Source organism: Dermacentor andersoni, chromosome 1 (assembly GCF_023375885.2).
Source record: "Dermacentor andersoni chromosome 1, qqDerAnde1_hic_scaffold, whole genome shotgun sequence".
NCBI lineage: Eukaryota > Metazoa > Arthropoda > Arachnida > Ixodida > Ixodidae > Dermacentor > Dermacentor andersoni.
The window spans coordinates 232155256-232176160 of NC_092814.1; the positions used below are offsets into that span (position 1 = coordinate 232155256).

The window sequence follows — 20905 nt, forward strand, 5'->3', positions numbered from 1 at the left end:
CTTACGAGTCATTTGTTGCTGCTGTTATTAGCTCTTGGAATGTGGCAGGCCCTGCACTGTCGTCTTCTTAAACACTGCTGATATTGTCATTTTTTAACCTATTCTGCACCCATAATGGTGTTAAGGAAGAGTATAGCCTGTACAAACATTATTTTTTCAATTTCTTTTTTTGTGAGAAAATACATCTGCCCTCTACTGCATGATGTATCGTATACGATATTGCAAATAATGCTTTCCTCACAGAACCACCTGAATGTACTTCTCTATCAAAACGTCTCAGTAGGCTAATAAACAGTAAACAGATATTTTTGTTCACTGATTTCAAGTACTATTAGAGTTCTGAAAGTAACCTGCTTATTTACAAACATTTTGCGTGTTGTGTGACTAGCTGCTACCATACATCTTTCTAAAGCAAACATAATTCTGAAATTATTTGCAGTGCTAATATTTTATGTATTCCATTGCTAGAGTGGACATGTTCAAGGTTTCCTCTTTTATCAATTCTGTTAAGCCAGGAGATGTTCTATCCATATCGTATGTGGAAATTCACATCGCCAGCGTGGTAACAAAGATGAGGTTAGGAAGAATGTAGCAATAAATGGTTTCTACCTACAGTACCCTAGTGAAATCTTTACATTGGCGCAGTCGAAAACGGGAACCTGTGTAGAAGATGAACATCGCAACCCACAAGGGACTAGCCACTATCGAGGGCTGCAAAGCAAGTGACAAACATGTCAAGACACCGGAGGACGTTGCCGCACCTGATGTTGTTCTGAGCGTTGCAAGTGCCACTGGGTTTATGGCTGGCGACGCCCGTCACTGAAGGTACTGTTCCTGCCTGCAATGAACAAGTCTGAAACTTCTTTTAAAGGACCCAATTCAGCCCGTGAAACTCGACCGGCTATAACACCACCAGACCATGCTATAAGTGTTATGAACACACTTTCAGAAACGCCAGATAAAGCAGCAGCTGGTAGATCTTGTTATGCTAACAAGATCTGCAAGAAACAGAACAGCCCTTCCTAAAACCAGACTTATTCGATGGAAATTCATCCGGTGTCCATACCTGACTTTATTTTTAGGAGTACGCTTGCTCCATGAAGCAATGGCTGACCGGCGAAGATTGCATACACAATATGCGGGCATTTCTTTGTGGCAAGTTGTGAAAATGGTATGACCTTTGGTTAAGTTCAGTTGAATGAATCCTAGAACAAGTGAAAGAAGTTTATCTCGAGCATTCAAAAAGAATCCTATGCAGCTTTAGAATGCCACATTCTAGGCAAAGCAATAAACATTGTGGAATGTGTGTTGGAAAAGTGGCATTTAAGTTGTACAGCCGAGCTGAAACTTCCAGAATCGTCTGTTATCATCCTCGCTATACACGGCATGACCAGAGTTCCAGAAACAAATCCTAGCTAGGTCATCAAGCACAATGGACGAATCGCTTCAATCACTGGCGTATGTTATGACCCTATTTGAATGTGCCATCAAAGGAGACAAGGGTCACAACTTGAACCAAGCGACAAATACACATGAGCTTCAGTACTTCATAACTAGTAGTACCTCCCAAAGTCAAGGCACCATGGAACCTCGCGAATATGCTGAATAAACTGTTCTTCGTTAAATCGGGCATTCTGACAGTGTTGACGCTTGTAAACAACCTTAACATGTCAACATTGGTTGACACTGGTGCATCCATGAGCTTAAACTAGTGGACCCCACCAGCATCATTTCCGAGAAACCTATTCGTTATGTTAGTTGGAGAGCAGCTCTAGCGTTCGAAGGTCAGAAGTTCAAGGTGGAAGCACTCGTGTGAGCGGTGAACTTCACCTTTCTTGTATCACGGCCTTACAGAAGGAGCATGAAGACAAACATACTATGGAATGACGAGGTAACCATTGGACAACCTGAGAAAGATAAGTGTTTGACCAAAATGCCCTACCAAAGAAAGCCATCGGGTACGGAAGATGTGCCATTGAAGTTCCCCGAGCAAATATGTATTGGGCCATATCCTGAAGGCCACAACAGGGATTGAGGTGCTGTTGCAGTTGTGCAACAGCAGTCAGAAAAAAAGCTGTGCAGCCTGTCATGAAAAGAAAGTATAGTTAAGGCAGGAACTTCAAGGCTTGTTAGAGGCAGGGATCATTAGGCCATCGACGTCATTTTTTGCTTGCCCCTATTACTATTGTACCGAAGGCAGACGGATCATTCCGATCGTGTACTGGTTATCGAAGGATAAAGAAGCAGACCAATCTATCTCCACACCTGATGCCTTGGATAGCTGGCATCATTCATTAGAATGGAGGATGGGAATGGTTGTCATGTATAGACTTGCACAAGGGGTCCTGGCAAGTCCCATTAAAAGAAGAAACTAAACATTGCGGCATTTGTCACACCATTAAAAACCTATTAGTACAATCTGTTACCATTTGGCTAGAAGAATTCTGGGTCGTGGTTCCAAAAGATAAATGAAACACTGAGCAAGTTAGTTGGAAAATATTGCAATGTATATGTAGATCATTGTCTGCCCCATGACAAGAGAAACTTGTATTTGTGCTAAGTACTTCAGGCACTAAGCATCGCAAGACTTCAAATTAGCAAAGAAAAGTCAGTTCTTTTTTGCAATAAGGTGGTTTTCCTTGGGTGTTAGATCGTAGCAAATGCTCAATGGTATGATCCTACGAAGTACTGAAAATGAAGAGAGACCCTCTATGCAGGGTAATTAACATGTTCTTGGCAATATGGTAGCAGGCCAGCTCTCATTGCTCATCTCTTGCTCTCCCACTCTCATTGTGTACTTGGGCCAAGGAGCCAAACATTCATTGAATCTGCTTTTGCTTCAAATGGAGATGGCTTCCATTTCTTCCTTCACAATGGCTTATTGTGTGACAATGACTAAGGACTTTGTGCGAGGTCAAAGGGAGGAACTTGTTTGAGTGAGTGTGCACTTGTTTCACGCAATCCTCCGCTGCATATTAACTGTTCCATTTTGTGCTGCTAGAGCAAGTGTGCGCCTTGCTCCTCTGTGCTTGCCAACCCCAATGCAAAGTTGCTATGGACGTACCGCACCACAAGAAACCGAAAGCACTGACATCATTGTGGCTCCATCCATGGGGCCTTAGTGTCGCGTAGAGGCAAGACTAGTGGGTAGTTGCTTAGTGTGTACTTAACAAGACAGCTAGTACCTGAAAAATGGTGGGAAGAAGCAAAGATATGGTCACTTTAGAAGCAAATTTAGTGTAAATACTAGCTTAAGGAAGACTAAGAACTGAGATGCACTATTCTAGCACTTCAGAAAATAGGGGTACGAAAGTTAAGGGCCCCATGAGCTCAGCTCTGCTTGTGCTGTGCTGATGGGGAAGTATATGGTCACAATTAAAATAGGGTTTTTAGCCATGCTTTGTTTCTTGTGCTTGCAGTTCCAGTATGCTTAAGTAGACCAATGACAAAATTTAAAGTTAAACAGTGTGCATGTAGTGTTTCGTTACTATAAACTGAGTATTATGAACAAATAGCCAGTTCTCAATCATTGGCTTTAGATTTTTCCGTTCACTAGCCTTCTCATTTTAGCCCTATTAGCTCTGTAAAATAGCTGACACAAAAACCACGGCAATTTATCATTCCATGTTTGACTTGGGATCAGAGAAATCAATAGCCTAAATAATTGGTTACAAATTTGAGTTCATAAATCTGGGCAGGTATAGGAAAAGGTGAAGGCCTATCTAATCGTGAAGAGTTTGCATCCTGCACATATAGTGGAACCATTACTTTTAATCTGGTGCATCCTATTTTAAAGCTATGCGCTAGTAGATTACTTTCCTAATAAGAATGTTCCTAGCGGTCTTTTATTTTTTTTTTTGCATGAAAATTTAGACTGAAGTTTCCAGTCTTACGTTCTGACGTAGAAAACCGGGAGTTTGGTTCGTGGCATTGGCTATTTTAAAGACATGTTGTGACCATATTAGGGTAGTTGAAAAGGTTATGCCAAGGTATTTATGATTCAACGGATGATACTTCGAAACTGTATATGGTGTATTTCCCTGGTTGGTGATGCTGTCTGCGATTGAAAGAAACTAGTGAGGTTTTTGGTATTTGACATCAGCCATTTGTAACACCATATTTCAGTGTGTTCGAGGTCATTTTGAAGCAAGTCCATATCTGAACTGTTAGTTACTCATCAATAAATTAGTCGTCTGCGAACAATTGAATATTAGAAGATCTCAGTAGGAAGGTCATTAATGTCAATTAGAAAGAGTAGTGGTCAGAGAACTGTCTTGTGGTATCTGATAGTACGGGCGATCGTATTGGTGAGTGCGTGTTAGCAAATACAAACTGCTGCCGGTTAGTGAGAAAGCTACGTATCCAGTCTAGTACAAATCGGAAAGTTTTAGGAGTAGCCATTGGTGTGGAACTTTGTCGAATGCTTTTTCAAAGTCGAAGAAAAGGGCATCTACAGGTATGTTCAAATCAAGGTCAGAACTTTGATCGTGAAAAAATAAAGCTAGTTGAGTGTCGCATGAAAGACCTTTACGAAAGTCGTGTTGAGCAGGATGAAATAGGTTATTGGATATTATAAAGTTTACGACTTCAGAGTAAATGTGTTCCATTAGTTCATAACAAACACTGGTGAATAAAATGGAATGGTAGCTACTGCACAACTATGGAAGACCTTTCTTGGGGACTGAAACAATCTTGCCTACTCTTGTCTTCTGGCACCACTCCTGATTGCTGAAAAATAGCAGATAAGATAGTGCTCAGTTGTTTTCGTGTTTATCAGCATTTTTCGTAGACACCAGACAAGGACGCAAGTTTTCATGAATCAGTTTCTCAATGCCGTAAGGACAAAAGGTAATATCGAGCACGACTGCATGACCGAAATAGGGGAACAGAATAGGGTAATGTGTTATCGGGTTCAATTGTGAAGACTGAAAAAGGATGGTGAGGTTTGGGAGCTTTGCGATTGGGAATGTGGCGGTTTCGTTCATCAGAGCTAATGCCTGGGAGTTGTTAGGGTTATTAACCTTCCAGAATTTTCGGGGGCTATTAACATAGTCGGCAGCGTTTGCAAAAAAATTTCGTTTTTCTTTGGTGCAGGGTGCCTACCAACCGGGAAAACCGGGAATTCTCAGATTTTGAATAGTCTGGAAATACTCAGGGGAAAACTCGGGGAACTTGTGCTTCTATCAGGAAAAATTAGCTGTAATTTTATTGGAAGGGAACGAAAGTAGTAGTAATGCTGGCTCGCGTAACAGAGGGATCGTAGGGAAGTCTTTTGACGCCCTGGTCATCGACTGGAGTTCCCTGTGTCCAGCCAATGGCCGACCTTCCTGACGCTCGACGGCTACGCGGCACCACCGCGTACCCCATAGTCAATGTCTAAGAACGTCTGAAACCTCGCCGCCGTAGTAAACGCCAGGCGTAGCTGCTTCAACGTTACGCTTCTTGCCGTTCGGCGCCGTGTTTTTCATTGAAAGAATTCGCCGCTGTACGCAATGGTAGCTGCTTCAACGTTACGCTTCTTGCCGTTCGGCGCCGTGTTTTTCATTGAAAGAATTCGCCGCTGTACGCAATGACTCCGACTCCGTCTTTGTGGTCTTCACGATTGGCTCCCAAGCTCGGAAAGCACTGCGCGTTGCATAATGCCGGTTCCCAAAAGTCAGCTTCGCCTCAGTACGGACTTGTTACGCAGTGAAGCATAACAAACGTGGGAAGGGGCAATTGTCATGGGACATAGTCATCATCATCATCAGCCTAGTTACGCCCACTGCAGGGCAAAGGCCTCTCCCATACTTCTCCAACTACCCCGGTCATGTACTAATTGTGGCCATGTTCTCCCTGCAAACGTCTTAATGTCATCCGCCCACCTAACTTTCTGCCGCCCCCTACTACGCTTTCCTTCCCTTGGAATCCAGTCCGTAACCCTTAATGACCATCGGTTATCTTCCCTCCTCATTACATGTCCGGCCCATGCCCATTTCTTTTTCTTGATTTCAACTAAGATGTCATTAACTCGCATTTGTTCCCTCACCCAATCTGCTCTTTTCTTATCCCTTAACGTTACACCTATCGTTCTTCTTTCCATGGCTCGTTGCGTCGTCCTCAATTTTAGCAGAACCCTTTTCGTAAGCCTCCAGGTTTCTGCCCCGTAGGTGAGTACTGGTAAGACACAGCTGTTATACACTTTTATTTTGAGGGATAATGGCAACCTGCTGTTCATGACTTGAGAATGCCTGCCAAACGCCCCCCAGCCCATTCTTATTCTTCTGGTTATTTCAGTCTCATGATCCGGATCCGTGGTCACTAACTGCCCTAAGTAGATGTATTCCCTTACCACTTCCAGTGCCTCGCTACCTATCGTAAACTGCTGTTCTCTTCCGAGACTGTTAAACATTACTTTAGTTTTCTGTAGATTAATTTTCAGACCCACCCTTCTGCTTTGCCTCTCCAGGTCAGTGAGCATGCATTGCAATTGGTCTCCTGAGTTACTAAGCAAGGCAATATCATCAGCGAATCGCAAGTTGCTAAGGTATTCTCCATCAACTTTTATCCCCAATTCTTCCCACTCCAGGTCTCTGAATACCTCCTGTAAACACGCTGTGAATAGTATCTATTCCTTAATTATACACGCGTCCACCCGCCATCTCCTGTCACAGTACGAGCACCGGTATGCCTAATAAGTGTGCTGGTAGGCCTTTTCGGATTTGCCTGTGGTGATTTGAGCCTTTAATGGCAGTAAAAACATGCATTCATTTTTCGGACTGGCCGATTTTACGTTTTCGCGGCCCTTAGCGAGGCCGAAAAATCGGACGGTCTCTGCACAGCTGACAAAGAGGATGCTTCAAATGGTCAGTGGGGCAAACGCGCGGGGGAACGAGAACGAGGACAGAAAGAACCTACGCATTGAGGAATGAACGGGAAAGGAAGCCTGCCACCACTTCTTTCAAGGAGCTTGAGCTCAAAAAAAAGTGTTCGCTGATGCCGGAATGCAGATGACCCTCTTCCAAACCGAAATAAATTCTTTAAAGCAGTGAAATGGAACACTGAGGCATTGTACGCAGGCTGAGAGCATGCGAGGACACTTGAAGTTTACACACCAGCTGTTGAGAATCTCATTTGTGTCAAAGTTCAGGCTTCACACCAATGAACTTGCTATAAATTGATAAAAATAGCTCATATCACCTTCAGTCACAGCGTCCACATTTGTAGACGCTACCTATTTTTGCCATTTCAGTGCAGTGGTAAGAGCAAAACATTAAGTTTACATCAAATTCTGATAACCTAAATTACTTCCATTTTGCTTCTGATATGTATCGTTACAGAGCATCACTTTGGTTGAGGCACTACCATGTTTTACGTGCCGCTTGATGTGGGGCATGTCGGCAGCAGCCTTGAAATATATATTTTTTTATTTCTTGAAATGCTTGAGGCTAATGAATAACTAGTGCATGTAATTTGCGCGGGGGATTTAATCCTTTTTATGAAGAAACGTAGCATGACTGACTTTACAATACTGAAATATTTAGTTCCTCTGCACTTATGACTCGTAAAATGCTCAGTCATTCTATCACCCTGAGTTGCTTTCAGTAGAGTGTCAAGCACAACCTATGTTTCACACATGTATGCAGAGTCGATCATAATTCGTGACTGAAGTGGATATCTGAAAACATTTGCTTATGTATGCATCTCCTTTTTATCAGTGTTTGAGAATGTTCCACTCGATTTGCAATGGGTTAAAATTTTTTTTTCTGATATAGTATTTTATTCGCTGTGCATTTTACTAACCCCTCGCTTCAGATTATTTTTAATCAAATAAATGATACGCCTTGCTATTAAAACTGGATTAAGTCATTTTTAGCATGCTTACTAGAGTGACAGCATCGGGTGACAGTGTCAGCCTGTCTTGATGTAAAACAATGTTCCGTGTAACAAGGAATTTTTCAAAGGCACTCGGGGAAAACCTGGAAAACTCTGGCAATTTGGAAATGTCAATTTGGTAGACACCCTGTTGGTGGCTAGAGTTTCAAATTCTTTTTCTGCAATGTAATATTTATTCCATGTACATGCGTTAAACCATTTAGTCGAGCGAAAAAGCCTTTTCTTTTTATTAAGACGCTTGACATTAAACTTGACGTTAAACTACAGGGATGAATGTTTTTCTGTTTGGGTGATAACGGGGATGAATGTTTTTCTGTTAGGGTGATAATGGGTACGTATTTTTCAAACGCATCGAGCATTTCATTTTTGAAAATGACCCAGTTAAGTGTCGACAGAACGAATAGAGAAATCGGTATGAAATGAAGCAGTAAAATGTGCAATTGCCAAGTTAATTGCCCAACAATTCTTTGTCGTGCAGTCTGATTACTTTGGTTATCTTTGTAACTTGTGTAAGCTGACAGGAGTATGTTGCATGGATTATGGAATGGTCACTACGACCAGGTAAATGCACCATTGCATATCCTTTAAGATCAGAGGCGAAAATGAGATAGAGTATGTTAGAAGAATTAAAGCTTTGCCATGTGGATTCAGTGATAAGTTGCATTAATCCAAAGGTTAGGCACGAGTTAACAAAATCCCTTTTGGTACTGTGTTGCGAAGTTGCCGATAAGTTCAGTTTATTGTGGGAAAGTTAAAAATACCGAACAGTAATATTGGACAGTGGTGATGTAATTCAGTTACTGAACGCAATGTTTCGGGGAAATTCTGCTATAAAGGTCGGTTCATTACCAGGGGGGCGATAGCAAACTGCAATTGCAGACTGAGACTGTGACATCGCGCTCACTTTTGTTGGTTGCCACTCCCATGAGATTAAAACTTGGAGAGCTGTACCATGAGAACCACTCTCCAGAAGCACACAAGATCCAAGCAAGGTGCAGAAAGTTCTGTTACTGCTCAGTATTGCTAGCACACGCACACTGTACTTCCATCTTTGTTTGTCAGCCTTCCACCCTTTAGTGTTGGTGATTGAATGCTGCAGTAACATGAAGGGGGAATGGCAAATGCCCCATTTTACCTGTTCCAGTGGCTTGGCTGTTGTGCATTATTCTACATCCTCAGAAAAATGCCATCTGCTAGACCCCATCAGGATTTGCCTATGTTGGAGGCGCACATGCGTATCCTTCAGGCTTTTTCTTTCAAACTGAGCAGAGTTGTGGCTGTGGACGTTTCTTTTTCTTTCAGGCAATGGGCTACTCTTTGTGATCAAATATCAAAGAGAAGTCTTATACTTTTGCTGTATCAACATTGTTACATCTTTTACTGGTGATATTTCTTCGTATTTCAATATTGTTAAAGGTTTTGGCAGAATATGGGTAGTGATGTTTGGTGTTACATCAAGGAATTTGATCACTTTTGAATGTTCAATGCTTGTGAGCAATTTGTAAAGGGCCTTCAGGGTTTAGTGAATGCTCACATGCCCTCTGCAACTGGTAGCTCCCCTTCTTGGTATGCAATGCTACCTGTTTGGTAGTACATAAATGGATCAGTAACTCGAATGTGTGAATTTAGTTTACAATATTCTATGTAGGGAAGGGGGTGAAATACCTGAATCTATTTCTGTAGAAGCTCTTTGAACATCTATACGTTTGGATCTATTCTTTCAGGTCTCCATTGCTGGCCAACCCAGTGGTGTGGAGAGTGCAAGGAATCAAATTCGGGCAAGTATCTTTCGAACAGTAATTTCTATACTCGTGGACAACTTTCTGTGGCTATGAGGGGAAAGCTACGGTTGCGTGGCTGCTGCAATTGTTACTGCACCAAGTAGTCCGGCAGCATTTACAGTGTGTTTGGTTCCTCGCAACAGACGCAGATTTAACACAGCTTTCATGTGTGACGGTTTTGCGTTCGCACTGATGCAGAAGGTAAAAGCCACAAAATAAGTAAACTTTTACTCAGTGGTGTGTTATGTCTTAACTGTTGCTAATAAAGTCATCACATGTGATGTCCACATGTCATCATTGGACATCACACCCGCTATGCCCACTAGTGCAATTGCAGCTGGAGGGCAATGTTGGCAAAGGTGTGAGACTTCTCTTATAGTCGGCACCACATTTAGGTGAAAGGAGCAGCTAAGCAGAAGGCACTGGATAGTCTGTTTGCTATGCAACACTGGATCTCACTTGTAATGTTTTATTCACACCTCAGTTTTTCCCTTCATTACATTCATGCTGCTTTATATACTATCAGACACCGAAATTTTTAGGCAGAGTTGTACAAGTTGTGTAAATAGCGAGGTTATATTGCTTTTACTGAATAGAATTAACGTACAACCCCTTATGCACAAGCACAAATTAATGCTCTACAGTGGTTTATGTGATGCATGATTTGGTTAACGTATAGGCAAAAAAAGAATGAGCACTCCTCTCTGTGCTTTTCTTTCATTTTTCCTATAGTCGTACCTGGTTCTAATGAACGGGCTTATGTTCTAATAAATAGAGTAATTATAGTCAAACTTGCCAATAACAAACCTGAATGAGATTTTGTGATGCATTCCTTATATAGGATTTATCTTGGTGGAGAAGCAGTTTAACGTTTCTAAGCAAAGCACTACAGAGGTGGGCAGTACAGTTGTCCAACATCAAGCAAATCTTGGGCCTGCTCATAGCCAATTCATCCATGCGTTGCTATTGAAAATATCGGACATAGAAAGAGATGCCTACCCTCAAAAACACTTGTCAGACTTATACCACTCAATAACAAATGGTCATCTTGCCTTCTCAGAGTGTGCCAAGGCTTACTACTTCTTTGGTGTCATCTTGGGAAAAGCACTGCTTGCCTCTACAAGCCCCTTGCCAAACTGAGTTGTCAAAAAGAACAAGCTGCGCAAGTGCATTAACACACTCCAGCTGCCCAACTCTCACAGCAACACGTGTAAGCAAAGCAGCAAAGTGTGCACATGACTTGATAGGACTTTCCTTCGGTATGCTTCCAATATGCTGATGGCATGCTTCCAAGCATCCTCGCATGCATGCTTAGCAAAAGAAAGCACTTAAATAAACACTAAAATTAAATAAAAAGACCCCCTGAATGCAGCATGCAAGTGGCCGTGTTGTGCTGGCATCGGCCACTCAAAGTTCTATAATATCCAATGTCCAGTTCATTATGAGGGAGTTATTTTAAATGTGTATCAGTCGGTAAATTTAGTGTATTTGATGTAGCAAATAATTCGCTTTATCTGGAACACATAACAGGGCAGTGCAAAAAAAAACAAGAACAAAAAGTATGTACACATTATGTACCTTTAAAAAATGTATAAAATTTTACCTTAACAGAACCAAGTACATGTCGTTCCGTTGAGTTGAGCATATGGCAGTAATTTTTCGTTGACTAATTATTCAATTCTTGAACTTGGGAATTAAAGTTCTAAATGTCAAAGCTTGAATTTAGTATTGTTAAAAACATTGCATTGTCTAATTGCGTGCTTACTTATTTTTATTGACAAAATAGTGCACCGAATGTGAAAAATGCTAGATGACTACATACATACCCGCACCAGAAAGCTGTGCCCTCAAACAAGCTCGCTGCGACTTGCGCACATCCACACAGAAGTTTGGGAGATCAGCATTATTCAGAATTTAGGATTTTTGTCCTCATGCTTGCCACCTACCAGTGGCAGAATTTCTGCCAAAAATGTGATGTCATTCATTTTGACTTTGGCCCTTCTAAGACTTCTGCTAGCTCTGTATTCACTTTTAAATAGTGGGAGTAGCCAAATCGGTTGACTAGCAAAACAGATATTCTCTGAAAACCACCTCTGCTACGGTTCAGTTTTGCTATATAGTCAGCAGCTGTGCACATGGTGGTGGATACCACTGAGCACTACAGGTATGGTCCTTCACTTGCACAATTCTGACAAAAAGGGCATTTTGGGAAGGTTAGATCTTAAAAGAATGCATGCAAGTGTTGAAACAGTAACAGAAATGCACTTATATGAGAAACAACACATGTGCTTTGTTTCTGCATTAATTTTTCTCAGTGTTTCCTCTGCAGTTCAACTGTGGCCCATTTGCCCAGCCTTCGTGATGTTGCTGTTAATCAGTTTTGAACTACATTCTTGCTCTTGGCTTCATGACCTCTGTGTATTGGCCTTGGAGATTCTGTGAAAACATGCTTACTGTTGCGTAGAGCAACTCGCATAGGAAGAACAAATATGGGCTTTGAGAACTATGTAGTATGCTGCCAATCTCGCAGGCAATCGTGCAGTGAACTATTGACACAGCTTGAACTACGAAATATCTTATATTTTGTATGTGTTTAATTGCCATAATGTTTGAACAAGACCAGGACGAAAGGCAGAAAGCACGGGCACAGCATGAATTCTGCCTTTGTTTCTTGCCCTGTTTTTGCATTCATGGTGAAGTTGGCTGAACAAGTCTATTTGCAGCAGTCTGACTCATTATCGGGATTCTTTAAAGTGTCTGTCAAATAGTATGTGTCCTTCATGCAGGAACTTCTGCCGATGGTAGTGTCATTTGAGCTGCCCCTGAGCCTGGCCATACCATCTGCACTGGACCCTTCTTCTATGGCCTTGCAAGGCATTCTCAAAAGCCATGGCATCACAGTTTCTTTTCGCCCTTTGCATGCTGCTCTCACCTTGGTCGTGGTGAAGGGCAGCCGTCGCTATGCTGACCGCCTACGTCAAGGACTTTTTGTTCTTGTGGAATACCTCACTGGTGGATCTCGGGTGCGTACCATTTCATAATCTTTAATTTCTCCTTTTATGGTCCGGTAAGAAAAGTTAACTCGCTACTGAGCTCTACTACTTTTATAAGCCTTCACTATAATAAGAGCAAAAAACAACCTAAGTTGCAGTTTACTTTCTGCTATGTAGTTTCTTGAAATGGTCTGCTGCTTATTTTTACACACATGAAAAATGCAAGTAACAGGTGTCTGCCCTTCTAGGCATCCTGGTTTTTTAGATGCTTTGCTATGTGCACAAAACACTGTGGAGCAAATATTCTTAGAAAAATTCTTTGTAATGAGGTTGCTTGGGCAGATAAGTTTCCTATATTTTCTTGCTGATATGCATCTCTTGGTTTATACAAAAGCATGGGAAGAGTACTTTGAGACTGTTCCTCTTTGCAGTGGCACAAGCTAAGTAGCAAAGTGCCTAAGCTACAAGGATGCCTAATAAAGGTGCACTGAAGAGATAAGTTAAGATGACCTAAGTTACTGTATTTGCACAAATGTAATGTAAGGAGTTTAAGAGCCAGCTTGAGAAAGGTGTTATATTTTGTGCCATGCTCTGAACGTAATCGAATATTTCTATCCCACATTTTCCTACCTTATGTGACAAGCATAGCCACCAGATGTCTGAACTTTGCTGAAAACCCAATTATGCCATGGCAACAGGTGTGTGCACTAGCCACCATAATGCAGGTCTCTGAATAGTGACTGCAATTCTGTGCAGTGCAGGCGATGGCATCGGTGTAAAAGCATTCAACGACATCAATTTTTTTTCTAAGGCCTTTAGATTCAATGACCAGATCTACTAGCCTGATCTCCACATGACCTCGCTACATTAACACAGCTGCCGTGGTGTACATGCACCTGGCCCCTTGGTGCAGTGCTTCCTGCTATTAGAATGATTTAGCATAATGATCCATGCCCATCATAGCTTCGTACAATGCTACCTCGAGGAACTATCGTCTTCAGTTTCTGAAGGCATGGCATGAAAGCCTTCACGTCACCAAGGGTTGCATATGAGGGTGTATTGACCAGTTCTGTTTATTGGCCTGCTCTGAAGCTCTCGTAATATACGACGCTTGGGGTCAAAACAACATTCCGTGGGGCACTGGCTAACACTCCCAGGGCTGATCTACACATAACTAGTATCCAAGAAAGTCGATGGGAGAATGACCGCCACAGTGGCTTAATTGGTAAAGCACTGCACACGTAATGCAGAAAATGTGGGTTTGGCTCCCACCTGTGGCAAGTTCTTTTTGTCCAACTTCATTTCTCTTTTGGTAATTTCTACATTTTAGTTAATTATAACAATTTATTTCCCAAATGCTTTCTCTGGCTTCATTGTCTGTTTTCTTTATATTGTTTTAATGACTGCTTTATTGTAGATTCAGCACTTGGTAACTTTCGCAGGGTTTTGTGCCCCACACAGACTGAGTGGTGATGTTTGTCAATGTGTTTCATAGGCTACATCAGGCAATACTCCACTGGACAAGGATCGTGTTATGTGCATTGCAAAGTACTTGAGAAGATAGCATTGTCAGCTGGGAGACCCTGCTGCTGCCACAGTAAATGAATTCAGAGCCAGAGGAATCTCTGAAGTTTGCACCCCCCCCCCCCCCCCTTTTTTTTTGATGCTGCTGGGCCAGGATAATGTAACATTTCTATTCCATTTCTCCCCCCCCCCCTTTTTTTTTGTTTCTTCAGTGGTTTGAGCAGCATTCCTGCTACATTATCTCCAAGAACAGTTGGTTGTCAGTGGTGGATAAGAAAAGAATTGAGCGAAAGTAATCCTTGCATTATAGCAGCCCTAGGTGTGCATCTCCTCTTGTTTGACAAATCGTTCCATTTTTGTGGAAGTCCAACAGGCTGGCGTCATTAAACATTGGTCTTGAGCTATTTTCTTAAAATTTGCCCACTGAAAAGAAACCCTGAGTTCTAAATGTCATCTATTATACAATGGCTCAATTTTTCTCATTAGTAACCCTTAACCAGGCTTTCTGCTTTTTGTTATGCACAGAAGCATAGTAAGACCCCCCCCCCCCCCCTTTTGCACATTTAGTGTTCTTGCAAGGGTCGCCTGGCAGAAAAGATTGCAGAATTCTCTTGGCTGCCAAAGCCTCCATCTCCAGAACTGCGACATAATCTGAGCTTTGTCTTGCTTCCTGCTTAAAATGCTCTAACATTTGCGATTGCCTGCTGCTTTGCCATAGTCCCCAAAAAGAATGCATATTTCACTGGGGTGCCACTAAACGTTGGATAGCATTTGTTAAAGCAAATGTAACCTCCTCAAAGAAACAATTTATTTATTTGTGAAATTCTTTTGTGGGGTCTCTCACACCCATGCTCTTGGGACAAAGGAACGACAACACAGTAGTGCAAGCAATCGCAAGGGCATTTATTGCACCTTTCATAGATCAATGCCTGCTAGCCGAGTTGCTATCCAAAACATGCGCCGATGGGCGCGCGACAAATCTAAATGTCCGATTCATCGCGACCGGATAGCGAGCGAATATGTTTGCCCCATGCTGGATCCCAACGCCTGGTCGTTCGCATGTACGGTCACGCGAACGGTGGCGCGTTCCAAGGCAGCCACGTGAGACGGTCTCGCAGAAGCATGGATCGGCGCACGCACGGCACGTCCGTACTGCTTGCTGTCCCGAACCAAAGAGGGAAGCGTCTTGTCTTTCGGCGCCCAAGTAACTCCGCCTGTCGGCGGCATTAGCAGCGCAACACTCGCGCCATCTCTCGTACTGCGCCTCAACCACTCAGACCGCCGCGGGTGCCAGGCCACGTGAGCCGTGCAGGAAAACAACACATCAGGGGACGCGTGAGTTGCGCATCCCCATACTTTACAAGGCCCCTACATGGGGCATTGAGTAAGGGGGCATAGAATCAAGTAAGCACATACAATCTTGTGACAGTATGAAGGTAAAGAAAAAGAACTCCAGCCAAGTGCACAGCCTAAAAATTAGAAACATATTGGCTACATACAGCTGTGAACGAGTACAATAGAAGGGAACTCGATAAGTTTATAACAAACGTATTACATTGCAAGGAAAAAATAGGAAAAACAAAACCAAACAATGAGTCATAGCAGTGGTTAACAAGGATTAAGCGAGCTTTCTGGCTGAATTTTTCATGGTCAGTTTCCGCAACTGTTATCGGGGAGGCTGTTCCACAGACGAATGGCCCGTGGAATTGCAAACGAGTTAAATGCTTCAGTTTTACCATAGATGTGCGAGAAGCTAAGATGATTGGGTAATCTGTGTGACGTGTGCGATGACGTTTCTAGGTGTAGGGGGAGCGTCTATTTCATAAGTATGCCTGCCACTAATAATGACAAGAGGGCTATGTCGCGACGATTACTTAGCAGCTGAAGTGAAAGGTGAAGCTTTATGAGTTATGACTACCATTCTAGTATAATTCCAGGAAATTAAACATGCGACTATATTTGGATTGAAGTTGCATTTGATTGTGCAGCTTGATTTTGGATTGCTTTAATTATTGTCACACATGGCTGAAATGTGCTGTCCAACTGCCTTGATAGCATGTTTTGGTAGCTTTAGTAAATTTCTTGTTATTTACATAGTTCATGGTTCAAAGGTGACCTAGTGGGTAAGAATTTTTGTACAAAAAATTAGTTTTCTCCTGCAAAATATTGGCACACTTAAGCAATTCCTCTGGCTTTGCACTCGTTTACTGCTACAACAGTGGGCTCTTGCAGTGGCGCTGCCTTCTCAAGAAAATCTTTGCAATGCACACATTGTCTTTGTCCACCGTATTGTTGCCTGCTGCGACCTTCAAAATGCATGCACAAATGCCACCATTATGCACTTTGCCAGTGTGGTGCACGAAACTCAAGTGCCAAAGATGCATGATAATGTCATGGTTAGTGTGCCGGGCTCCCATCTTTTCCACAGACACCAGTTAAATCTGTAGTGGCTTTGGTTATCAGTTTCATTTTTCTTTGCCATATGGTGAGGTTGAAGCCTTAGACACAACACAAGAATGAAGGGTTGACCTGACGATTGCCTAACAAAAAGAATGGACAGATGGACATGCACATTAATCTTTCAACATTTTAACTACTGTCGCAGCAATACTTGCCATTGTCTGACTGACTCGGCAGGGTACCTATAGTTTTCACCTGTTATAGTGAAGAGAACTGTTAACAGCACAGCATCCAAGATGCAACAGTCTTATTTCTTTCTTGTATGACAGTTATATGCATGTGGTGCACTTTCTGTAGTGGAGCACTCAGCAGTTGAGAGCTCTATGCTGTTGCAGGAAGGCTGATCAATTCATGTCCCAGGGATTTGCATGTGACATGCACAGGATGGGAAATGTATTTTTGTGGGGAAAGTAGCCTTGCATGCTAGCCATGTTTGTAATGTTCCTACCACACTGGCCATTCAGAGATAAAACTTGGTAAATTACCTCAACACATTTGTGCCAGGTTACATGCTATATATTATAAAAAAAAACTGAGATGTGTTTCCAGTTTTTAATCAACTGGATCTCAGTTGTCATATGTTGCTGCAGCTACACAAATTGCAATTCTTTTGGAAATAAAGTTGCTCATGCATTGAGGTGGGATAGTTATGGCCGCGATTCCAACAATTCACTTAGCATCATTTGAATAACCCTTTCAGGTGCCAAATAATTCCGTTGCTTTAAAACTTACTTTCACTACATTTCTTACGTCTTCAGAATCATAAAATGTGTTCAGCTTCAAAACAGATCAAGATAGTTCAATTGTTTAGTGAGTTTTGTCAAACTTGCAGAATGTGGACTCCATGTGAAAACTCTCTACAGGAACATCAGATACAAGTAAATCGCATCAACTATTTCATGTCTAGCAGGCTTGAAAAGCACCTATCCTGCCACTTGAATATTAAGCCTGATGCAACACATTGTGAAAAATAATGAAAGAAGTGAACAGTGTGTATACGACATACTTGTACCGAGAAAAAATACCCAACCATCTACCTTCCCACTCGTTTCACTAAAACACTTTGCTTATGTTGTTCGAATTTGCAGCTAAATTCCAATCAGAATTGTTTCAAGATGTGACACATTTTAAATAACTTTCATCAATACTTTTGCTGTTGATGCACAATTTGGGTATATACACTTGTGTACAGTGCCTCAAAGGGTTAAACTTTCGATTTCATTATTTAGAAACTTGCATTTTTTCAGTTGAATTTGACTAGTGAATGCGACTAGATTGCTGCATCACATATGCAGATAATACAGCAAACCCCTATTATAAAGAAGTTATCGGGACAGGAACTCTATTTCTTTTTACGTGGTAGTTTGTCAAGAGCAGATGGTCTCTAAAGAGCCGTAGTAGGGTGGGACAGGCACTCCAACAGCACGGGAGCTTGTAAAATATATACTAAAGACATCTGTGCTCAATAATGGGAGCTTCACATTTGCTCATGGATGTTATCAGAATTTTTACTCTGCGTTGTCTATAGGTTATCACATGCTCAGGTAGGCCTAAGGAGCTGCCGCCATGTGATGGAGCGACTTTGGCAGCGCTCTTTGCCTCACCAGGTTGATAAAGGGTCACCACGTATGCTGCACTATTCGGTCTTATGTGAATTTCCCACTTATTAACCGAGTGAGATTCAAGGTGCAGTGGTGCTGGCCTAAAATGTATTCACTGGCGTCAGAAAGCTTCGAATAAAGTGATGTTATATGAAAAATGTTTTCTGAGTACGTGTTTACAACAGCAAAAATGTGTACCATTTACATTTGTATTGAGCTTGTAATTCAAATGTAGTTGTCATATTTTTTCTGCATACAGCATTAAAAGGGCATTTCTTGCATGAAATGTACTGAGTAAAACCTTTAGTTCTGCACCAGCTAGTTATTCTTGCTGAATAAACATGAAATTTTCTCGTAAGGTGCACTCATCTGGTTTGAATTAAATTTGTGGCATTTACAGCTAGGTCAATTTCTTGAGTGGTGGTTACAAAGTTTTTATTTTGGCCTTAAAGTATTTCATAAAAAATGAAAGTAGCAAATTCTAAAAAAAAATTGAAATATACATTTATTATTTAACCCTTTGTGTCTGTCTCAGATATTATAAAACAATTATTTTTGGTTGTGCAGAATTTTTTTTCTCAACTTTGGTGAGGTGCAGCCCTTACATGGGACCAAACCTTTTCTTCAATATGGTGCTGGTGCAGCCTTGTCTTGCGCACGCCCTGGATCCCCAGATGTTCCATTGCATCGGGGGTTAACACGCAGCGCTCGCCATCTAGTAGCGGTATGCGGAAGTATGAAGCAAGGAAAAATTTGCCAATGCACGTGCACACGCCATCGGGGTGCCGAACGCGTTTGGTTCCTTTTTCCAAATTTCGGGCTGCCAAGATCGGGGTGCGCCCTTTCGTGTGTATATCATCTATATGGCATCTTCCTGAAAAGCTGTATTCTAAAAAAATGTCCTGTATTTTGCTTTCTTGTCTTTCAACCACTTGTCCTAAGTGGCCCAAGTCACTTTTGCACCTATAAACAAGATCTAATTCATTGTAACAATGCTAATGAAACCGCTTAGTGCTAAATTCATTTTAGACGTTTAGTGAGGTGCAGTTTGCAGAGCTTGCATTTTGAATTACATATTGAACTATAAAAGTGCAAAATTGCCATTTCAATTCAGGGTTATATAAATTCATTTTAATGCAAAGCTTTTTTGGCAGATGCTCCCAGACTTTTCTGAGCGTGGCTGGGGGCTGCTGTTTTGCCGAATAGCTTGCATGCAGGACAGCACCACCATCCTTGCGACCCTTAGAGGTGTCCTGGCTGCTGTTGTACGGAATTACTCAGTGATAAAAACAAACGATACCTGAATATCCTCATTGCAACTAATCTCATGAAGAGCACAATTGCTTTACGAAAGCAAACCTTTCTATACCTACTTTCCTAAGGTTTGGGTCTTTCACAATATAAAGTGCAGCTTGATGTTGCACTATCTCCAGGCTCGACCCACCCTAGCTGATGTGCCGGCCCTGGATACAGTGTTGTCATATCAAAGGGGGTCAATTTCAGAGACAGTACTATGTGTGGTCACATGGTGGGGGGCCCTCTGTCTTGCTGTCTTCATTGGCAGGTAGGTAATCGCTAATGTGTGAAACACTGCAGAATATAATTGGCTGCATGGCTTTTATTTAACAGCTTCACAAAAGCCAAGCTTCTTAGATTTCAATATATGAATAGGATCTGCATAATTAAAATTAATTTGTAGGCCTGGACCAAGATAAACTATCTCGTTTCTGGCTTTCTAAATGTGAGTGCTTCTTTCAAATGTAACAAATTATGTTAAAATGTGTTCAGTGGCTGCCTGAATTTAATAATTCATTGTGCCCAAGGTAAACCTCTCTCTTGAGACATCACAGCTATGCTTTACCTGCTCTTGCACTTTTTTCTCTTGCAGACTCAAGTCGGCCTGGTGACTCTGAGCACGGAGATTGCCCCTCACCACCATAGCTTTGTTATGGGGCATGGCAGCTGCAATGTGCAACAAATAGCACGGCAGACAGGCTGTGCAATTACGTTCCCAGATCCAGCTACAGTGGCAAACCAGTCCCCGGCACTGCTTTCTCCTTTCCTGGCTCTCAATCAGCAGACCTGCCCCCAAGGGCTTCTTCCTGTAGGCTCTCCTTCAAAGTCCACTGTCCAGATCACTGGGAGATTTGATGCAGTCTACAGTGCTTGGCTAGAACTGATGGTGGGTCAGAGCTTAAACTTATGCCAGATTTGTGGCCACATAATCATGTCCTGCAACCTTAGGCGTCATTTTCATGTGTTGCAAGTTGAGTCCCTGGAATGTGCTCAAGATGCCCTAGCCCACTTCTTGAAGCATTGCTCCATTTTTGTCATTCTGCTGAAATCTATTTTTGCTGCACCAACCTGCTACAGAATGTAAACTTGAGGCTGGAGATATTGAACTTAAAGGAGATGGCAAATTAGCTTGATATAGTGATAGCTTAATGCACAAAATGATACACTGGGTAATGTCTGATAACACATTTCATAATTGCAGGATTAATTTTCTGTGGTAGAGATTGGCAGCTTCAAAGTATTCACTGACAAAAGGCGACTGGTGAAAGGCATACCCAATTTTTGTTGTCAGCAAAAAATTGAAATTGACTCCTTTTGTTATGCACACTTCTCAACTTCCATACAAGCAGAATGTATGTCTGCATACATCGTGCCA

The 20905-nt window shown here is 42.0% G+C and overlaps 1 protein-coding gene across 2 annotated transcripts in view; it reads left to right on the forward strand.

Moving 5' to 3' along the window:
- Positions 1–20905, forward strand: part of BicC (protein bicaudal C) — a 170048-nt gene that overhangs the window by 68534 nt on the left and 80609 nt on the right. For both annotated transcript variants that reach the window (XM_050196711.3, XM_050196712.3), the window contains exons 6-8: positions 9600–9653; positions 12443–12679; positions 20123–20416. In XM_050196711.3, the coding sequence (XP_050052668.1) occupies positions 9600–9653; positions 12443–12679; positions 20123–20416 (585 nt within the window). The remainder of the gene's footprint in view (positions 1–9599; positions 9654–12442; positions 12680–20122; positions 20417–20905) is intronic.